General features: G+C 35.2%; 1 protein-coding gene across 1 annotated transcript in view; it reads left to right on the top strand.

Moving 5' to 3' along the window:
• ATRNL1 (attractin-like 1) overlaps positions 1–20978 on the top strand; it is a 580396-nt gene that overhangs the window by 223592 nt on the left and 335826 nt on the right. Inside the window, exon 22 of the mRNA XM_009881641.1 lies at positions 3126–3219. Coding sequence (XP_009879943.1) covers positions 3126–3219 — 94 coding nt within the window. The remainder of the gene's footprint in view (positions 1–3125; positions 3220–20978) is intronic.

Here is a 20978-nt window from a genome sequence, read left to right on the forward strand (position 1 = left end):
TGGTGCAATAAAGGGCGCGTTTGGGCTTATGTAAGTAAATTGCATAAAGTTCTGTGAAAAAGCAAAGCTGAAATTAAAACTTTGCAATGACAGCGTCAACTTACTGCATTTCTAGTATCTGTCTATGTGGTTACTAGAAGGACAGTTGAGGAACTTCTAAAGTGGTTGGCTTCCATCTCCTTGTGAAACCACTTTATTCCCTTTTCTAAATTACGTTACTCCGCATTAAGGCATCGTGTAATCATCTGACCTTCTCACACATGAGCAAAATAAATGTCTGCTTACACAGGATCACCCTTTTTATTTGAAAGAAAACTTTATCCGCTGCTGCTATTTAAAGGCCTACATAACTTGTCTGTAACAGGATATAGAATCATAGAGTCGTCTAGCTTGAAAGGGACCTTTAAGATCATCAAGTCCAACCGTCACCCCAACCCTGCCAAAACCACCACTAAACCATGTCCTTCAGCAACATGCCTACCCGTCTTTTAAATACCTCCAGGGATGGTGAATCCACCGCTTCCCTGGGCAACCTCTTCCAATGCTTGACAACCCTTTCTGTGAAGAACTTTTTCCTAATACCCAGTCTAAGCCTCCCCTGGCATAACTTGAGGCCATTTTCTCTTGTCCCATCACTTGTTACTAAGCAGAAGAGATTGACCCAAGTAGATATCGAGCCCCATGCAGATATTTTAAAAATATAATACTACTCCTTTTCAACTTTCAAGAAAATATACTTTGTGGAAATGCTTGGATTTAAAGCAGATATTTTCTGAATCCTATTGCTTTGTTTATTTTGTCATGGAAAGGATTATGCTGTGTGCCTCACATCTGGAAAAGACACACATGGTAATGGACTTTTTAAAGGCTGAGGAGACACCAGTTTTGAATTTAGGGCCAATCTAATATTATTCATTATAATGTTTTTTTGATCTGCACTTTTATTGTTGGTTCAGTAGCCTCTTTGTTCTCTATGTCCTTGGGGATAAATGGTACTGAAAAGTTTGCTTTTTCAGTAGTTCCATGGACTGGGTATAAAAGTCATGTCTGAGCTGTCAATAGGAACTGTTTTGCTCTTCCACAAAGTCTCATATGGCTACATCTGTTACTTTTATTATGTAAATTATTTTACACCATTTTTTTTCAAGAAGGTGATAAAGATGCATAGTGTCCAAAGGCTTTTATATTTTAGTGTTTAAATAGTTTTAGTAATTAAGAGCTACTCAAGTAAAGAAAGTTGCACTTTCACGTTTGCACTCTACTTCCTATTAAGTGAGCAATAACTATAGGAGTAATCAATTAAGGTTGGTTGGCAATAACTTCTGTATTTGTTGATATATTGACAGCTTTTGGAAAATGATTTGGAAATCTGCCTTTTAGCTCCTTGATAACTTTGATGCTGTCTTGTAGTGGAGCAATTAACCATAAGCAGAAAAAGCTGTTAAGGGTATAGTCCTTTGTTTTTCACTGAAAGTATAACAAAGATTTACACAATTAAAAATAACTTTTGAGAAGAGGCTTTTCTGGCTTAAAGTGCCTAAATAATCATTCCATAAATGTAGAGGGGAAAACATGAGTGGATTTAGGAAGACATAACTGATTATATAGTAGCAGTACTTCAATGAACATTTATTGCAGAGTGTCAAGATCATAGCAAAATTACAAAATATAGCACTCTGTGGTAACGGTAGGTGTTTTTCAGAAATGTTGTTACAAGCCGTATTATGAAAGAGAGAAAACCGTCACGTATCATTACATGCTGCATACAAATTTCTGAATCGCTCCTTCAGCTTCAGCTGGCTATTTACCAAGTTCTGAGGGCTGAATAAACCATAGAATTTCTGACATTGAAATATTGTGTCAATAATATGTTTAATTGTGGTTTTGGTGTGGCTGTTATGTTACCTTTTTCCGTTTGTCTTAGGCTGGGGCAGAGAGGTTAGGGGTGTATGGTATGGACGCTGTCACAGAAGTAATCATTGTGTCTTATTCCTTATCAGTGTAATGGGAACATTAAAACTCAATACCTCTGATAGAAATTCAATATTAGGATTATAAAGTGGAAAATAAACTTTTATTATACACAGGTCACCACTTAGCATCGTATATGTTCCCAAGCAGGAGCCCACGTACTAAAACTTTATCTTAGCTGTAATTAAAACTTCAGGGAAGGTACAATATGATCATGAATGTAGGTTCAGAGTTACTTTGTATTAAAGAAAGGCTTCAAATGTAGTGTGAATATTAGCAGGTAATTATTCCAGTCTGATGTGAGAACTTATTGACACATTTACCAGAGGGAGGTTATTAAGTTTTGTACGCTTGGTTAGAAAAGAGGGAGGACTGCCTAAACAAGATAGTCATTCGTATAAACAGAGGAAGGAAAAGCAAAAAGAAAGCTCAAGAGTTGGGAACGTGAAGGTTTGTTTTGAGGGGAGAATCAGTCAGGCAGCAAAAATGGCAGAGAGCAGATCACTGCGGAGAGATTTACTTTAGCAACTGAGTTTAAAAAGGAGTGCAATGATGATGTTTCTGTGTTTCTCCTACAGTTCAAATTTCAGGAGCTTTTAAAGGTGCCTGGTTTTTGCCTTCTAGAATATTCTTGTTGTGGACCACAATGGTGGTATTAACTCTGCCTTTGTTCAAATGGTTGCAAAGCTTTCTTTTTGTTTGCTTTTGTCAAAAGCAAGAGTTCCAATTATATTAGACATTTTACCAAAAATCCACAGTAATACTTTATTTAATTACACATTTGAAACTAATGGAATTTTGCCATTCCTTTTGCTGTTGGTCAGAAAAGATGAATTGTTAATAGTTTTCTGTATTGCGCCGTGAAATGGTGGACTTTAATGGCTATTCTCAAACTGTTATTATTTAAGGTGTGGAGGAAAGCCCCTAATGACACATCATGCGTGGTTCTTAACTCTACAGAAAATAAGCTAAATGATGTGCTAGTGAAATATTCTTCAAAGCAGTTTATAATTGAAGTAGTAATATTTTATTTTTTTTTAATACAGCTTGTAGGAAATGTGTTTAGGATGAAGTGTTAAAATCCATGAAAATTCCTTTAGTTATAAAGTAAAACGTAGGTGAATAAATCTCACTTTTCTGTTTTGATTTTATAGCTTGCACATGCAGCGGACATGCAAATATTTGCCACATGCAAACAGGAAAATGTTTCTGCACGACTAAGGGAATCAAAGGAGACCAGTGTCAACTGTGAGTACAATTAAATGTAGCCCGAAGTTATTGCAATTCCTGCCTAGTATATAATCACTTTTTTCCTTTTTTTGTTTTGCTTTTGGTTTTGGATTTTGTTATTGACCTGACAATGTTTTAGTGATGAATCTAGTATTCCCTACATTTCTTGGGAAATTTCAAAGTTACTTACTCTTTTTTTAAAGAATTATATCACAAATATTAGTAATATTTTGCAGACACTACTGATTTAAAAAAGTATCCTGTAAAAAGAAGTAACTGGATAATTACCTGTAGTTGTCTTCCTTTTTTTAGGATTTTTAAAAATTATTGTAAGTAAAAAAAAAAAAATCTGAAGAATTGATAATTATATTCAGTACATTTGTCACGTATCTTGATCAGAATCTACCGTGATTAGATTTTTAGAGTGCACAGTGTTTTAGACATTTTCTCATATCCTTAAATATAGAAAAGAGGAATGTGTAGACCTGTCATGGAAAGTAAAGTTACTGTATCTTGTTTTGTACTGGAATAGCTTATTGTGTTTTTTAGAGCAATAGTTTGCAACACTATGAGTAGCCTTATATTTAGAGATATTTCTTTAAGTTCATTCTATCCTGTACACTGCATTATCCAATAGGAACCTTAGTCCTTTCACAATTATGGTTATTTTAAATAGTATCTCACCCCAAAATTGTCTTAGCAATGTTAGTTGGAACTGGGGAAAGGCATAAATACAGCTTATTCCTCTGCAGCAGAGAGAGGTGCCGGAAGGTTATGTTCTGCCTGCTGCAAGGTGGATTCTTTCACTGGATTTGTGGATTCATCTTTGGTGCACTATTAACTGGCTTGAATCCCTACCCTTAACGCTTTGCTTCATAAATAGTCAAGAAACAAAAATATCTAATACAGAGGTGATGTGTATATTCATGAGAGCTGCGTGGGCAGGTAGACTGTTTCAGTGGTACCACTGGGCCTTTTTGTCTAGCTAATTGGAGACTCTCAGGATGAGATGTCCTAATCTTGGTTTCCCTAAACGATGAATTTTTATCATGAAAAAAGCTGAAGAGTGATAATATGTTTAAACTCTGAATTGTCTTCACTGAGAAGTTATTTTTTCCTCTTTTTGTGTCCAAACACTTAATCAGTTCTAGATGTTAATGAATGGTTTGATTACCAGTGTGCTACAGGCATATGTTGATGCCATTCTACCTATTTACCAAGAATGGGGAAAAAAAAAAAAAAAAATCTACTCCTCTGTACATCGTAACACTTGAACTACAGGAAACAATTTCTTTGTTCATAACTCCAATCCGCTACCAACTACCATTCAGCCTGAGGCGCTCTTTACAGACCTTTTCCCCAGTCTGTATTTCACATATCTGTTTTGCTATTCCTTTCTCTTTGTCCTGTGTCCATTTCATCATTGTTTGCTCTGCTCTGATTTGGAACTTTTGTCTCATACGATTCGTTGTGCTGCTCAGCCATATCAGTCTGTGGTCCTGGGTTTATGTCTGTCATAAAAGGTTCTTTTATCCCATGTCCTGAATTAGAAGAGAAAAGGTCGTTCTGGTGGTGGACTTTCCTGTCCTTGTCAAGGACAGCAATTCCACAAAATTCCACAAAAAACGGAGATTTGAATTATGACTTTTCCAGAATAAAGTTAAAATTGCAATTTCAGACTGAAATCCTGTGTTTTGTCACATTGTAATACATCCCCCTTCCTAGATTCTTACATAGACCAAAGGCTTATCCAGGACAAGCTGTGTTGTTAAAGCCTTTGGTATTCCAAATGTTTTCTTTTGGTTGAAATAAACTCTGCACAGCAGCCATTTTCAAATTGTTTTTGGCTGTGATCACATTTCAGATTGTGAACTTCACATCTGTTGGGATCATAGACACAAATATTAACATAAAAATTGAATTTCTGCTCTTAAGTCCTTTCCTAACTGTTTTTAAAAATAAAATAAAATTAAAAAAAAAAAAAAGGCTGTGTAGACTGTCTAGTTTATGACAGCACATGTAGAAAGAGACTGGTTCCAGTAACAGACACTTTGAATGTATTAGGAAACTATCTGGGGTAAAATCTTAGCACTGGAGACTTATTGTAAGACCGCTGGATATTCTGAGGAAGGCCGATAACCACAGATTTAGAGTTTTAGTGCACGTCATCAGATGATACACTTAGGATTTGTCATTTTACTCTGATGCTTGGTTTGGGAGAGTGATCCATTCATCTATGGAAATTTCAGTCAAATGTTTTTTAGTTATTTCCCTCAGAACATCAGGAGATGAAGAACTTGAAAAACAAGTCACTCCTGAATCACTGAATCCAGTCCTGTAGTGCCATCTAATATGTAAACTTTGTAGCAATAATGCAAACTTAATCAGATTGTATGTTTAAAAAAAAAATAGAAAACTATTTTCACTGTAAAAATTATCCTTACACTTAAAACCCGTTTTGAAAGTATTGTATGATATTGTCAAAATACATATACTGTCGTTATTTAGAATATAAGGATTATTTTAAATTGGCTAAATGCTTTACTTGTATTTATTTGTTTATTATATTCTATATAAATCATTTGTAACTTGATTCGAAGTGTGAATGCTGTTCTCCATAGCTCTGGATAAAAATTGTTTTTTGCCGGTCGTTAGGCTGTTGTGCAATCTCAGCAGCGAACCTATAACCCTGTGATTTCTAAAATAAGGATTTCTGTGAAAATTCCAAACTCTAGCTGTTTGGTGTGAAAGTTAGATTTATATTCCTGTCAAGAATCGTATTGATTCGAAAGTCATAGCTGCAGGGTTGTATGTTATCTCCCTCTCTCCCTCCCTGCATCTCTTCCTCCTTCCCTCTGATGCTTTTATATCTGCCTGTCATGTGCAGTGCACACCATACCTTGGGGACAGAGTTTTTAGGAAATCAAGGAAACTTTACAACACTTTTTTTTTCTTTTTCTTTTTCCTCTCCTTGGCTTAAAAGCAGCTAGTTATTTGTGGGTTTATGGAGGATCTTCTTTACTTTTTTCCTTCTTTTATTATATATTTTTTTTAGTCTAGCGATCTGTTATATTAATTTCTGAATTGTGCTGTTGAATAACAGGAAGCACAGTGGCAGTTTTAAATCAAAATTAGTGTTCTAAAGCAGCGTTGAGCATATTTACATTCTATTTTACAATGTTTTAACATTTTTTCCAAAAAGAAACATTTTTGTTTCCTTTAAGTAGGTAGTTTCAGTTGGTAAAAACCTACATTACTCTCCTAATCAGGAAGAACTGATTAGAATGGTTTCATTATTCAAAGTAACTAGACTGTAAAACAATAAAACAAAGTACGAATAAAAAAAAGGTATATTTTTGCCCTTAATTTTAATAATGAAATGTGCCATTGATAGTAACAGGAAAATCATATTGACTTAAAACATATTTTTAGATGAATACTATTACTTTAAGATAATTTTATTTAATTTTCTGTAATATTTGATTTACTAGCTGCTCATTTTATTCCCTCATAAAATTTTGCCTACAGAGGTTTTAAAATTTCTGTGGGTTCCAGTGTATCCATATGCAGGATTATATACACAGATAAATTTTCAGGAATAGGCCTAATGAAATGTAAGGAATATGCTAAGGGGAGGTTTCAAATTTCAAATTCTGATATTAAATGAGAGAACTTTTACTGGATGCAAGGAAGAAAAACATGAAAATTACAGAATTGACTGAGTAGTTCAGTCATTCTTTGAGAAGTTTCAGTACGTCTGTGTATTTTTAAGAGACAGCCTTCACCTGGAGATGTGCCTGTAGCTTTTGTCATCCCTTGTAAGTCTGGACAAATTTTGAGCTTCTGGAAAGGTTGCAGATTTACAAACACTTGGTGGAAATAAAGTTTTGTAGTGAATTTTTCAAATTGTCAGGTTTTACTGGATGTAACATTTATTGCACTGTACTTCCCCATTACAGCCATTGCTGGAGTTTTGGGGGAAGGAAATCAATCTCTTTTGTTAAGTACTTTCCACTGTGGCAGATTTTAGGATATTGGACCTGTCCCGTTGGTGTTGAAACTGTATCTTTGAATGATGGGCAGGTTAGATGTTATGTTAGTGTATCAAAGTTCCCAGGCATACATCATGATGATAATTCTTTTACCTAACTGGGAAACATTAAAGTGTTGAGAAGGTCTGCTGTGGTGTGTAAAAAAAAAAAAAAAAAAAAACCCCAACCAACCAACCAAACAAAAAAAACCCCCAAAACCCCAACAGCAAAACCAAAAAAAAAACCAAACCCAAGAAACCAACTACCAGAAAACCATGTAAGAACTGGGCAAAAACTGGTCTTCAAGACTTCTGCAATGGAGAACTGCTAGGTGAATAGAAAATGTTGGGGGGAAAAAAATCCCTTATTTTTAATATCATATTTCATAGTATATTTACGTAGTTTTAAGAAGGATAAATTTAAGAGTATAAAATGTATAGATCCAGGGTATTCTGGAATGAAAAAGTAATGTTTTGCTCATTTTTAATTGTAATAAATATTCAGACTATTCATTTCTTAATCATACTGTTATTTCTTCTGAAGAGGTGGAAGAAATACTATTTTATTTCTAAAAATATACTCTCTTTATTTGGTAAAATCTTCACTGTATGCAAGCTTTAAAAACTATTTAATAATGTAAGGATCTGTGCATAAATAAACACTTATTGATAGTCTGATTTACATAAGAATAAAATTTAAAAATATCCAGCTGTCCTCTTCTGCATAATTCCCCTCCACAGAATGGTATAATTCTTCTTACCAGATGGAAAAACAGGTAAAAATATACTGGATTATGAGTCAAATCCACCGTTCTATTGATATCACTGCAACTTATTTGCTGATAGCAGAGTAAATCTGTTCCCTGTTGTGTCCTCTCAGAACTTCACTTTCTGCTTTCCAGTATGGAAAAAACTGACAGCAATCATATAACAAATTCACTTTGTTAGAAATTCCTTTATCACAGACATATACACAAACCCAAACCAAACAAAAACAACCCAGGGAGATTCTAGTTGCTGGTAGCTTAATTAAAAAAACTTCTTCTGTTGAAGGACTTCTTTTTCCTGATAAAGGGTAGAATCCATTTGATACTAGTTACTAAGGTGATCTGTGCTTTTCTAAAGTGAAGTTAAAAAGTATAATATTTAATGTTTTACAATGCTAGAGGAAATTGTATTTTAATTTTTTTCTTTTTTGAGGTGTGCTTTTTCCTTTTTCTGTCAGTTGGTCATATTCCACTGTTCGTTTTACATATTTGATTGTACTTGACATGAGGTGTTTTCTCCTTGTTCACGCTGAGTCCAGTCCTTGAGTTTTCTGTTCAACAGAGCGCTTTGACGTGCCTATGCATGTTCCTCCACTAGCTGTGCTGGTTCAAGAATTCCAGCAAAATCTGGGTTTAGCGACTGCCTCTCTTCTTATTTAACTGCCTGAAGATTTTAGCTTGCTTCTGTAAGGATAGGTTCAAGCCCTCAGCTGGCTCTTGAAGAGCTAGATCGTCAGGTTGCTAAGGAGAACGATAAAATAAAACTCCCACTTCAACATTAAATATATGTTTTAAATCTACTAGTTTTCTGCTCTACATGTAGTAATTATTGCCAGATCTAGCAAGGACTTGAGATACTTTTTTTTTTCTTTATTCATGTTTCTGGCGTCAATCATTTTTGTTTAAATTGCAGCTTTCATTTAAACAATGTGTCTGATATCAAAGCTACAGAACGTGACCCAAATGCACTGTAATGGCTTAAACACTCAGAAGGCACTTGAAACATTTGAGATAGGTTATTAATCTAAAATTTGAAGAAAAATAACATTTCTGATTCTCAATGGGCCTTCTACAGTCTTTTAAAAACATTTTTTTGGCAGTATTGTATGTCACTATCAACCTTTTTGTTGATTTTTTTCTGTACTACGGTAATCCCACTTTCTCTTCTTTGGTATATTCAGTATATGATATGTAAAGTTCATGAGGCTCTCTGGGACCTTTCAGAGTTGCAGGCTGTCTGTAAAAGTGGAACACCACTTTTTATAAGCATTGTTACTTGCAAACGTTACATTTTACTCAGGAAATTGCCTGACTTTGTAAAAATAGAGAAGAACTGGAGTTTGAATGTCCTGTACTGTTCGTAGAAGGCAGTGTTCTCAGTGAAGAATTGAGAAGGAGCAAGTGGCTAAGGGAGCAGCCGCAAGCGCTTACCCGAGAGCTTTCTATATTGCTACTTTATTGTGGGTCGGTTGTCAATGTGTTAAATCTGGAGGACGCTGCAATATTGGTATTGCAATGTAAAACTAGTTATGTTAGCGAGCCGCCTCTTGCCAAGAGCTGTGTTAAAAATTGTGTGTGTGATTTTTCCTAGGTGTTCCGTTCTGATGAAATATGCCTTTATCTTTCTGAGTTTGGTACTAATTGTCTGGAAAATGGGGAACAGTTTGGGCGCGAGGGTTTCTCTTTCATGAGAATAAAGGAATTTTGCTATTGACTTCTAAGTTAGGCTCTTCCATATCTGACTGTATTCACATATGTAGGTCTGTCTTTTGGTTTGGCAAGCTCAACAGAGCAGAACCTACTCACCGTTGGGCTTCAGTTGTTCTCTAAGGTTTTTCGTATTCATTATTTCCTCTCCAAGCTACATCCAAACATACAAACTGCAGAGCAAAACAGGCTTTCTTTTACAACTTTCCAAACACTCCTGACTGTAAAAGAGGAATGCAAGCAGCGTACCTGTCTCTTGTGCCCAAGTGGTTTGCATTAGTGTGTGTTCTGGATATAGATTTTCTTAAGTAATATCTTTTTTTAATTATTATTATTATTTGAAAAATATTTGGTGCTGGATTTTCTTTCAAAATGAGTGAATCCAAATACCTTGTTTTTAAACATTGTTCCTCCTGTGCCACGGCCATGCCATTCAGTGATTGGTATTTGAATAATCTTTTGCTTAGTGCAGAATATATCAGTGAAGCAGTGGAACAGGGCAGACTGCCTGAGTCTTTCACAGATGACATGCCAGTGAGACCTGTTTTGAATCCCAGTGCTCAGCATGCATTTGTTATAAAGCAAACCTCTTTTATAAAAAGTGCTAGTAATTTTTGGTGTTATATGTTACTATAGTCCCAATTGTGTAGGGATGTATAGGTAAGGTAATGCTTCAACGTACTATTATTTTTTGTTATAATAGAGTAGCACAGCTGATAAGAGTAGATGATCTTGCAAGTTCTTTAGGTCTGAAAAAGACCTATAAAGATTTAAAGCTAAACATAAGCTGAAGACAATTATTCTGCCTTTAATTATGTTTTGAGTCTGGACTGGGATGATTTTAGGAGTTGGAGTGATGCTAATGGTTACTCTTAAACACTAAAAACAGAAACAGGGATAGCCTGTGCTACATGGAAGAGTTACTGGGAAGAGGAGAGGAAGGGAGGTTATGAGTGCCAAAAAACTGCTTTACTATTGAGTCTGACTTTTTGTTATCCAGCAAAGCTGTGACCTTAGCTTCTTTGCTTGTTTTTAGAAAATGTTTGGGAGCTTTTGAGGCTGTTCCCATACAGCTAAGGAGGGGGCGAAGGGCCTTGTGGCTTGGGCTGGCTTACATCTTGCCTAGGGCTAATTTTAAAGCAGAATTGCACATATCTGTGAAGCACAATGCTTCTCCTTAGTCTGAGACGAGATCACAGTAGGTTGCAAAGACTCACAATTTGAGGGTTTTTTTTTCCTCAGTTCAAGCTGTTGAAAATGATGGGGCTGTGCTGCATTGCATCCTTTAGGGTGTGCAATGAAGGCATCTGGGACTGCTTCTCTGTGGCCAGGACTAGAACTGCAGTTAAGAGCTAGCGAGGCCAGGCTTATGAAAAGCAATATAAGCCAAAATCTGTATGAACAACTCCTTTTACAAAGCAACCAGCCCAGTGGGAGAGGTGCATGCAGTTACAGCATGGAGTTACAGCATCTCTTGGCACTGCTTTGAGAAGATGTAAAAGGAGACCGGAGCATTTCTTGTAAGACAGCCAACATAAAGTGTTGTTCAGATTCCAGAAAAAACTTGTAGGAGGTTGCTGACAGTGGAGACCACCTTCTTTTCCACATTCAATTCTACCAGCCAGTTGTCTCTCCTAATCTGTATGAACCAAATGCCCTCATAGTCTATTCTTTCTGTACAGATAAGATGCTCAGGTCCCCACAAATCATAAATGCATCCAGTTTGAGTGTCATGGTCACTCACTCTGTTAACCGTTAATATAATTATTCTGTTCTTTTCATGCTGCTGTGGTTGGGTTATAAACTGTCATTGTTCACAGGAGCCGTAATTAATCTCACAGATCATAAATTGTCATGTATAGGATAACATCTGTGAATTACTCTAGCAGAGTACTTTTTCACTACACCTTATTAATGAACTTCTGTGCCTCGATATAGCCAGGCACTGTGTGCCTGACCTCACCATTTTACATCTTCAATATTCCCTATTCACTATACCTGCTGTCAGATTCCAGCTCTTTTTCAGATAGTAACGGCTTGTCCACCTGATGTCCTCTGTGTCTCACACCTGCACGGCGAATATTCTGATCCAGCCATTTCTGTCCAGAGAAACTGTATAGACACCTACGTCCAGTAAATGGTTTTGATCTGTAATTCCTGGTCATAAAAATACACATCTGGGTGAGTGTACAGGTAGCTGAGGAGGTCTCCAACTGTATTGTCCCTGGGCACCTAACTGCAGCCTGTTTGCGGTATGGGCAGTTGAGGTAGTCGTTCTGGATTTGGGAACTCTACTTGAGCAACTGGGCACCTAAGAATTTGGTGGTGAGATAAGAAGCATTACAACACTTGTGTCTCTTGGTGCATTTGGGCTCTGATCCATTCAGTGTTGATTCTTTTCTTGCTCCATTGTGTCCCTCTTAAGGAGGCAGTGAAGTTGGAGTCTTCTCCCTAGGCAGTTGTCCCTCTTTGAAGTCTATTAAATCTTTCTTTACATACTTTACACCCTAAAATTAACTCTTGAATATTTTTTTAAGAGTTAAAAAGATAACATTTTTTTTCTAAATCTCAAAGAAGGCAATGCTTAATCCTCCATCTCTTTCTAACCCAAAACCCCAATTCAATTTTTAAAAGTTAGAGTATTTGCCACAGGCAGGGGAAAAAAAACCCACAAACAAACCCACAGATTTGCAGTGGAGCACAAAGTTGTTTGGGCCTTCCTACTGCTTTGGTTAAGGGTAAGACTTCTCTTTATAGAAGCAATAGAGAGAATCGACAGCTTTTCTGGCTACTCATCCTGCTGTCATCAGGAAAAAACCCAACCTTCAGCTGAGTTGTGACTGACAAAATTAGGTATTTGATGGAGCTCTTCTTAAAAATTCTAGTATATACTGCCATATAGTGACTGATTAAATTCAGTGTATGCTCTGTTACAGTAACAACCTTCTGCATCACTATTATTATTGCTGACTACTGCTACCGGGGTCAGCTTTGGACAATTAACTATGGAGCAGAAGGGAGGAAAGTGATATTTCCTTTGTGGAAGGGGAACGTTTAAGTAGATTTTTTTTCAAAGATTTAAGAGGAAACGCTCCCACAAAACTTTATGGAGGACAAAACATTTTCAAGGTGAGCATCTTCCAGAAAACAAATGTTGCTAATAGAGTTTTTCATGTGCCTGTTATCTGGAACAAAGAATTTGATGTATATGATAATTTTTGCCTTTATGAAACATAAACGCTGGTCAGCTTTTTACACATTTGAGAAATCAGTGATATCAGAGGGATTTAAAATCTTTGGTATTCCTAAGGAGATCTTGGCTAGTACGTGAGATACAGATCAACCTTAAAAATGGTTTATCGAAATTTTATGTATCATTATTGGTCTTTTGTGCTGGAAAAGCCGAGGAGGAAAGGCAAAGTGTTTCCTGACATGCCTCCATCTTTACTGTTGCTCATAGTCCGTATCAGCATCTGAAACAGTTTGTCAGTTGTAAGAAGAGGGGAGAAGAAGGGAAATAAGGCAAAAGAAGGGCTTACAGCAGGATTGTTGTCACCTTAATAAAAACTAAAAAAAAAAATATGGTTTTGGCTGTGTAAAGCCATCAGTTTTCAGGTGTTTCACAAACAAGCAGGTTCTTTTCATTAGTTCTCAGTTTAGGGGAAAATGAATCAATCCAAACTTTCAAAATTCTGCCTCCAAAAAATACTTAGAATGATGTTGGATCATGACAATGACGACAGCAACAACAAGAAGCCAGTTGGGAGACAAGGCAGAATGTCTGTCAGATTCTAGGAGCCATACGCCCAAGTATTCACGTGGCAAAGAGTCATAAGCACATGCTACTCGCCTGATGGGGAGTGAAATCTTTGTATTTCCAAGAAACCTTCCCCCTGCCTTGACTCCTCAGGAACCCCACTTCTCCATTGCGAGGTGGGATGTTGTGCTGGGCACGCCGCTCCATCACAAGATGACCTGCTGTTGGCCTTGTTGGCTTGCTGCCTGCCGCGAGGGCTTTGGATTAATCAGCTGCTTCTTGCCCCAGTGCAATGCAACTGCTCATTACTTACGGGCACCAACGTGAGATGTGAAGTAGGAGATGCTGGTAGGCTGTTTTGATTAGGACATCTGGAGATACATTAATTTTTTATGATCTTTGTACAGCTTCGCTTCTCTCCTGTGGTTTCTGCCAAGGATAAAATGGATACTTAACAGTTTCTGGTACAAGTTCTTAAAAATATTCCAGTAAAAAAACCTTTATGAAAATCTTTCCCCTGATTCATTCATGGTAGCATTATATTGGGGAGCTAGTAAGGTTTTTTTACAGTATTTTATTAGAGAGAAAAGTGAATTGATCCATTTTCATTAAATGATTATCATCAGAAATGATATTTGGATGGCTGAAGTTTAAAGAGAATAGAGTTATATTGTAAAAAGCATTATGATTTAAGCACAGACATTTATTTCAATATGCAGAACTGGTATTTCATTATGTACAATTAGACTTCAAACACTCTGTAACGGAAACTGCAGTTGTAAACAAAACAAGTAAAAATTGTTGTGGACCACAGGTATATTGAGTCTTGACACAGATGATATGGTTTCTTCTCATTTGAAACTGATCTGTAAAAATGAGGTGATTTCAAAGGAACCCCAGCTCTTTCTGCATATTGTTGATTTTGCATTTTCACGTAAATTCTGACTTTTTTTTTGAGTTTTGTGACGTGGAAAATTCTATGGTGAGCATATCAAATAGTATTGGATGTCCCCCAAAACAACTTTTGTGGGTTTTTTTGTTTTTTTTTTTTCTTTTTTCTTTTTTTTTTTAAATAAAGCTTTTTCTTCCTGAAATGACAGCTTTCACTGAGGCACAAAGCATTGATTCTCAGTAAATGATGAATAACATTTATGCTTTTTAAATGACTGAAAATAAGGCTTTTTTCTATTTTGATTTAAAGAAAAATCCTTTTAAATAGAAATGAGTAAGCAATTATTTGACCTGTTCTATAGTTAGTATGTTTGTATATTGTTAATATCCATCATTTTCTGTCTGAGACTTGATTAAATGTAGTCTAAACTTTATTAAAATGAATTTAGTTTTAAATATAAAATAGCTTTGTAATTAAATCCAGTAGTAAGTATCTATAGGAATTGCTTCAGTAAAGTTATCTTTTGAACTGTCAGACTATTTTAAAAATAATAAAAAAAAAACCCACTAGGACTTTACCTGTCAAAATAACTACTTCCCTTACTATTTCAGTATGTGAAAATTCAAAATATATACTTAACAGGAGGTGAGTTGGAATTTAACCATCATAACATGTATTTCTTTACTAAGTGTAACCGATGTAACACACACCTCTTATACATTCCAGCTTTTCCTTTTTAAGCTGGGCAGAGAATGTGTTCAAGGAGCATTTACAATGAAACTAATATTTTTCGACAGAATCTCTTTGCCATGTTAAACAAACATCAGGTTGAATGATTTGAAGGTGATACTTATTAATTGACAAGTAACTGAAAATATTAGCTACTATAGAGTTGTTCGCTGTTGAAAACAGTTTTGTAATACTAGAATAATCATTTGGTGGCTTTAAAGTGATGGTGTTGCTGATCCAGCAAATTGATCACAATTTTGACCAGGTCTGAACAAAGGCTCAAGGGACTGCCTACCTTTGTGTGGCTGTTGTCAGGGCTTGTGCCATCCAAGTCAGTACATCGCAGTGGAAATGCTTCTAAATCTAGTTCTGTCATGATTTGCAGGAGTTATTTTGTATTGCATGTAGAAATATTTAAAGCAAGATGATAAATGATATTGATGATAAACAGTAGGCCTGAGCAAATATTTTTGTCTTATGAAATGAGAAGGGATCTGCATGAAAGTTTTGATTTGAAGGAAAAGAAATTTTCTAAGGCAGACCTGTCCTGAGCATCCATGTTTTCCTTATTTTCAGTGTACAAGTTTAATGTATGTAGTAATCAAAAAATTTAATTCTTTTTAATGAAATGAATTGTGACTTTAACAAAATAGATTCTGTGAATCTAATTTCTTCTTAATAGATCTACAGTGCTTGTGACTTTTCAAAGCTCTTGAAAATTGCTTCAATATTCTCAGATTTCAACCTTCAGATAAAATATTATCCATTCTGCAGTATAGATCTGGACTTATAATTTACATGTGATAGGCCATTAGTATGTTAATTAGTAATTGGTACGAGAGTCGTTAGAGCTGAAATAAACATCTGGCTTAATCAATTCATCATTAAGCTAGTACAAGTATATAGGTAGCAATGGGAAAAGAAAATACCAGTGTGATAGCTCATAGCTCTCTATAAGCTATCAACACATAGCTAAGTTTGAAATTAAAATAGTGCGTCTTTATGCTGGTTGATATGGATTGCTCAGTACTTATCTTGCACAAAATTTTATTTTTATACCTATTTTCAAGAAGAAGTAAAAGAAATGCAGCTACATTGTGATGAAAACCCTGTTGATAGATATGTCTGTCAGCTTGGCTTGTGATATTTATTCATTTTTTTCAGTAAGAAAGGGAAAGGAAAAACAGTTTGTATACAGCAGTAAAGAAATTCTTGGTCAGATGGATACTGGTGATACTATTTTTTAGAAATCTGGTGATGGAAAGATTGCTTTTCTTCTCTTCTTATGGTCTCTAATAGAAGTTATACGCATCTTTCTGTTTTGTTTTTTTTTTTTAGTCAGTTGTATACACTTACAGATGAAAATGTAGTTGCAATAGTTATATTTCTGGTTGTAAAGTTAAAACATTTTGTTTCACTTTGACAGTTATTAGTTTTAAATTACTTCAATGGTTGCTGAGAGTGTTAAAAGAAATTTGCACATAAAGGATTAAAATTATACATAGATAGAACTAAGAAATATATTTTGGTGTTAGCACATGGGAGTGAGAAATGCATTACTTCTTTCTTTTTTCATGAAGCTGCTGATAATTACATAGACAAAGCACATCAATTACACAGTGCTAAATCATGCTTAAAGAGTCCTCAATTTGAAGAACCTTCCAGACTTACATTCTTCTGCAGTTGTATGTGCAGGTATCTAGAAGTCCTGCAGGTGTCTTCTTTCCATCTCAACTCTATACCTGCAATTGTTGTAGAAGAACCCATGTTCTCATCCGTCCCCATGTCCCAATCACAGGCAATCCTAGAAAAGCTTTCTCTAACACCATCTTCTGTATTAATGATGGGCTAACTAAAAGGATGTATTCTTTTTATTCTGTTATGAAGATAAGAGTGCTGCATGCAATATTTTAAAGAGTTGCTTAAATACAGTAGATATTTGAATTGTAGTTTAAGTCACTGAAGAATTAACGTGAAGAAAAATAGGGGCCTATAAAAACTATGCTTTTTAGAAATGGGATTAAAGTCCTAGTCTATAGTTAATCAGCGAAATTTGATGTGAATACCTATATTATTTTTTACTTGCTGAAGATTTGTCTATTTAAGAGGAATATTTGTTTCACTCCTGTTTAAAAAGCTGGAGATAGACTACCTGAGATAATGAATTCTGCAGGTTGACCCCATGTAAGCATGTTTGCATATGTAAACATCCTTTTTTCTTTACCTATTCATTGTTAGCCTGGATTATCATGCAAATGACATAAAATAAACAAAATATGAAAAGGCAGAGGTTAAAATAAACAATATTACTGGAAAGTATCTGTATTATTCTACTTTTTATAATATGAACTAACAAAATTTGACAGCAAAAACAAGTTCTCTATCATATGCAAGGTATTTTCAGGGAATAACTGATAGGGCAACAACAAATAGCATAGGACCAATCCTATCTATACCCACCAGCTGAAAGATAATAAAGTCTTAACATTAGAAATGCTCCCTTACTCTTTTCTTCTTTTGTACTGGAGAATCACCTTTAGAAAGTAGAAAATATAAATTAAGCTGCATAACCTTTGCATGCTTTGAGCTCATTTTATATTTTTTTTGGTGGATGTATTGAAAAGTAAGTGGTATTCTTTATCAGGCTTACTAGGTAATGGGGCTGGGGAGCTTGATTACAAAGGCATAAATCAATCCAAGAGCCCTGATGATATCCCAAACTTCAACAGTGAAGCCTGAGTGGTTTATTAGATTATCACTTCAGAAGGATTGATTTACAGCTTTAGTTCTCCATCTCCATCTATTATTTTTATATTACAAGAAAAGGGTTTTTTCAGCAATTTTAAAAAAGAACAAAGTACCAGAAGTCAAAGTAAATACTTAACTAGAAAAGCTGTTTTAAATAGCGACAGGAATCTGACTTAGAATCAAAGCAAACTTATCAGATCTGAAAATTTGTCCTTCCACAACACTTTCCTTTCACTTTCTGTTACACAGAGCAATGATAAATTTAGGAATACTAAATTATAGTAAGAGGCCACAGGGAGAGCGGCGAGATTGCCAAACTAACATAAGAAACATGTCCAAAGTGGCACATGGTCCTGGAAGAAAAGTTGTTGGGCTGCTCACAGAGAAGTGGTAAGAATTAAAGAGTAAAGGAACAGTCAGATATGCTAAAAGAGATTTAATAAATAAGATTTCATAAAGAAGGTTTAACTTTTTAAAAATATTTGGCCTGGAAATGACTTCTTACAAGATCCAGAAGGAGATAAGGGCAGCAATTACTTTTTAACAGATGCTTCAAAATGACTTTCTAATCCTGTGCTCGTTTAGGTCATTTTATCCTTTCTTACGTATAGCCTTGGTTTAATCACAGATTTGGGCTCTGATTCAGATAAACTTTTAAACATGCGATAACACCTTGTTACTTAAGTTTGAGGGGATATTTCCCTGATTTGTTGTGAATTGGGGAACACATAGCTTACTGTTAATTCCTCCTGCTCTTGGGGGGCTAATTGTAAATTGTCATGTACAGAATAGCAGCAAAAGTTTCACGAAACTAGTTCACAAAGTTCTTCCCAGCCACCCTTGATACTTTGCTTCTCTTCATTCATTTTCCTTCTCTTTATTATTATTTGTTTTTTTCTGGTCTCAATGAAGGTAAGGTTTTCTGAGGTAAGGTAATATTGAAGGTGACAAATGACGATTGTAAAAATGCGGAAATACATAAATCAATCCTTCATGTTGAACAGAGAGATTGCCTCCTCTATGTTTATGAATAAAAGAAGAGGTAACAGCACATCTAAACAGATCAACAACTTTACCTCTGTTCAGTGCCATCCACAGAAAAGTAAAATACCTCTAAGATTCAGAAATGGGAATTCTGTAAATCCATTATTTGGGGAAAATATGCATTATTATTTTTCTTATTTTTTAAAAAAGAAAATGCATTTATCATTGAATTGTACTTAACGATTTTTTCACCTTTTTCTGTTGTATTTAAACCACCCTGATGTATAAAATCAAATGCATTTTCTAACTCTGCTTTTAGGGTAGAAAAAGGATAAAACTTCATTGTGGTGGTTTTTTTTTTTTTGGTAATGCTCTTGTCTTTTTGTCCTTGACTTTCATGAAACCTTTCCTATGCCATTAGTTTATTCCTTTTGTTCTTGCTTTTTTGGAAAATAGTTAGCTACTTGATTTAATAAATGGTTTTAATTGAAATATTTAACCCATGCGTACTGTATACCTGTCCTCAGCTTTTACCTTTGACACTTAATTTCTGCAACCTCTTGTCTTTGTTATATTTGTATCACATGAAATTTTCTGCAACACAGATGTCACTTAAGTACTGACCTTAAAATAAATTACAGTAAATGTTCAGCAAACAGTAGTTCTTTCAAGTTCTTTCATTGGTGAAAAAAGAATGAAATAAAAGGTGAGTAACAGCTTTGTTATAAACATGATAGAAGTTCAAATTAAATTATTCCAGTTAAATGCAGGCCTGGAAACAGAAAAGTAGTATTGAATAGTACAACCCAAATATTAGTCTGATACATCGTCTTCCTCCATAGTGGATATATTGAGCTGTACACCAGATATACCCAGCTTTATGTGTTTCTAAATAGTATACTGCATCCAATTTTCTGCCTGCTCGGAATGTAGTAGATTGTCATATGTTCTATTAACACACTGTAATGAAAACTACAAGGTAACATTTTGTGTGAGTATTTTCTTCTGCAGATTCCAGTCATAGCTAGAAGTCATGCATATTCCTTAATATTCCTACAGAAAACTATACTTCTTTCTTCCAGAATCCAAGCCTGATTTACCAAAATTTCATTCTATTATGGCAATAGGTCATATGGTGCACCCTTTTACCCCTTCCCCTCCCCCCCGCCTTTTTTTTTTTTTTTCTCATGGTGCATAGGTCTTACTTATCACCTGGAGTTGACAAAAACTAAATTTTTTCCTGGCTTTGGAAATCTTGATTATTCCACTCTGATCTTCCCAAAAGAGCATTCAGAGTGCATTTCTCCACTGTTCTCTCAGTTTATTTCTGTCCCTTATTTATGGAAAATTTGACAAGTACTTTGTTTTTCTGATATGATGGGCCATTTCAGTCACCAGAATTGTGTTTCAAGAACATTAAAATATTTTGCATTTCTAATTTGTGGGTAAAATTACAAATTATAGCATTACTTTTCATAAATTAGAAACCCAATCTGAAAACGTGAGAAAAGAGACCTTAGGAACATGAGAAAAACTGAGTATAGGATTGTATTTTAAATAATTTTAGAATCGCTATTGTAATACAGAATATATATATTGCTGGCAAATATTGTATATGAAATTTTCCTCTTAAGTACTAATTTTGTGATTATCTCTCAGTTAAAAAAATCTGTATATTTTACAATATTCAAACCATTGGCTAAATTTTTGGACTGAGGGAGTTTATTATTCTTTGACTTAAGCAAAATGACTTGGGACAGATTTTCATGCTGGCATGCAGAACAAATTTAATTCAAACTGAGATGAAAGGCGGTTAATGTAATTGTAGCCTATTATCCTATGCAGGCTTGAGTTAAGAAGCAAACCAACAGACAGTCAGAAAATGATGGATAGAAAATAGAAATGCTCAAGGCGGGTGAAATAGAGACTTGTGAAGGGATTATGCTGTAACTGTTCCCACACAACCTCTGCATCAGTAATATCCCACCTCTGCCGTATGTTTGGATTACTAAACAGGATTTTTGTATGCCTCCTGGGTTCTCTTTATTTTCCTCTGACGTCAAAAAAGGTCCTTGTTTAGTAAATTTTAGTACTCTGTAATCCTGATTTTTTTTTTTTGCCCTTAATCTACTACATTCATCAGTCCCAGGGATGCAGTAAAGC

The sequence above is a fragment of the Charadrius vociferus genome, unplaced genomic scaffold, assembly GCF_000708025.1.
Source record: "Charadrius vociferus isolate BGI_N301 unplaced genomic scaffold, ASM70802v2 scaffold282, whole genome shotgun sequence".
In the NCBI taxonomy this organism is placed as follows: Eukaryota; Metazoa; Chordata; class Aves; order Charadriiformes; family Charadriidae; genus Charadrius; species Charadrius vociferus.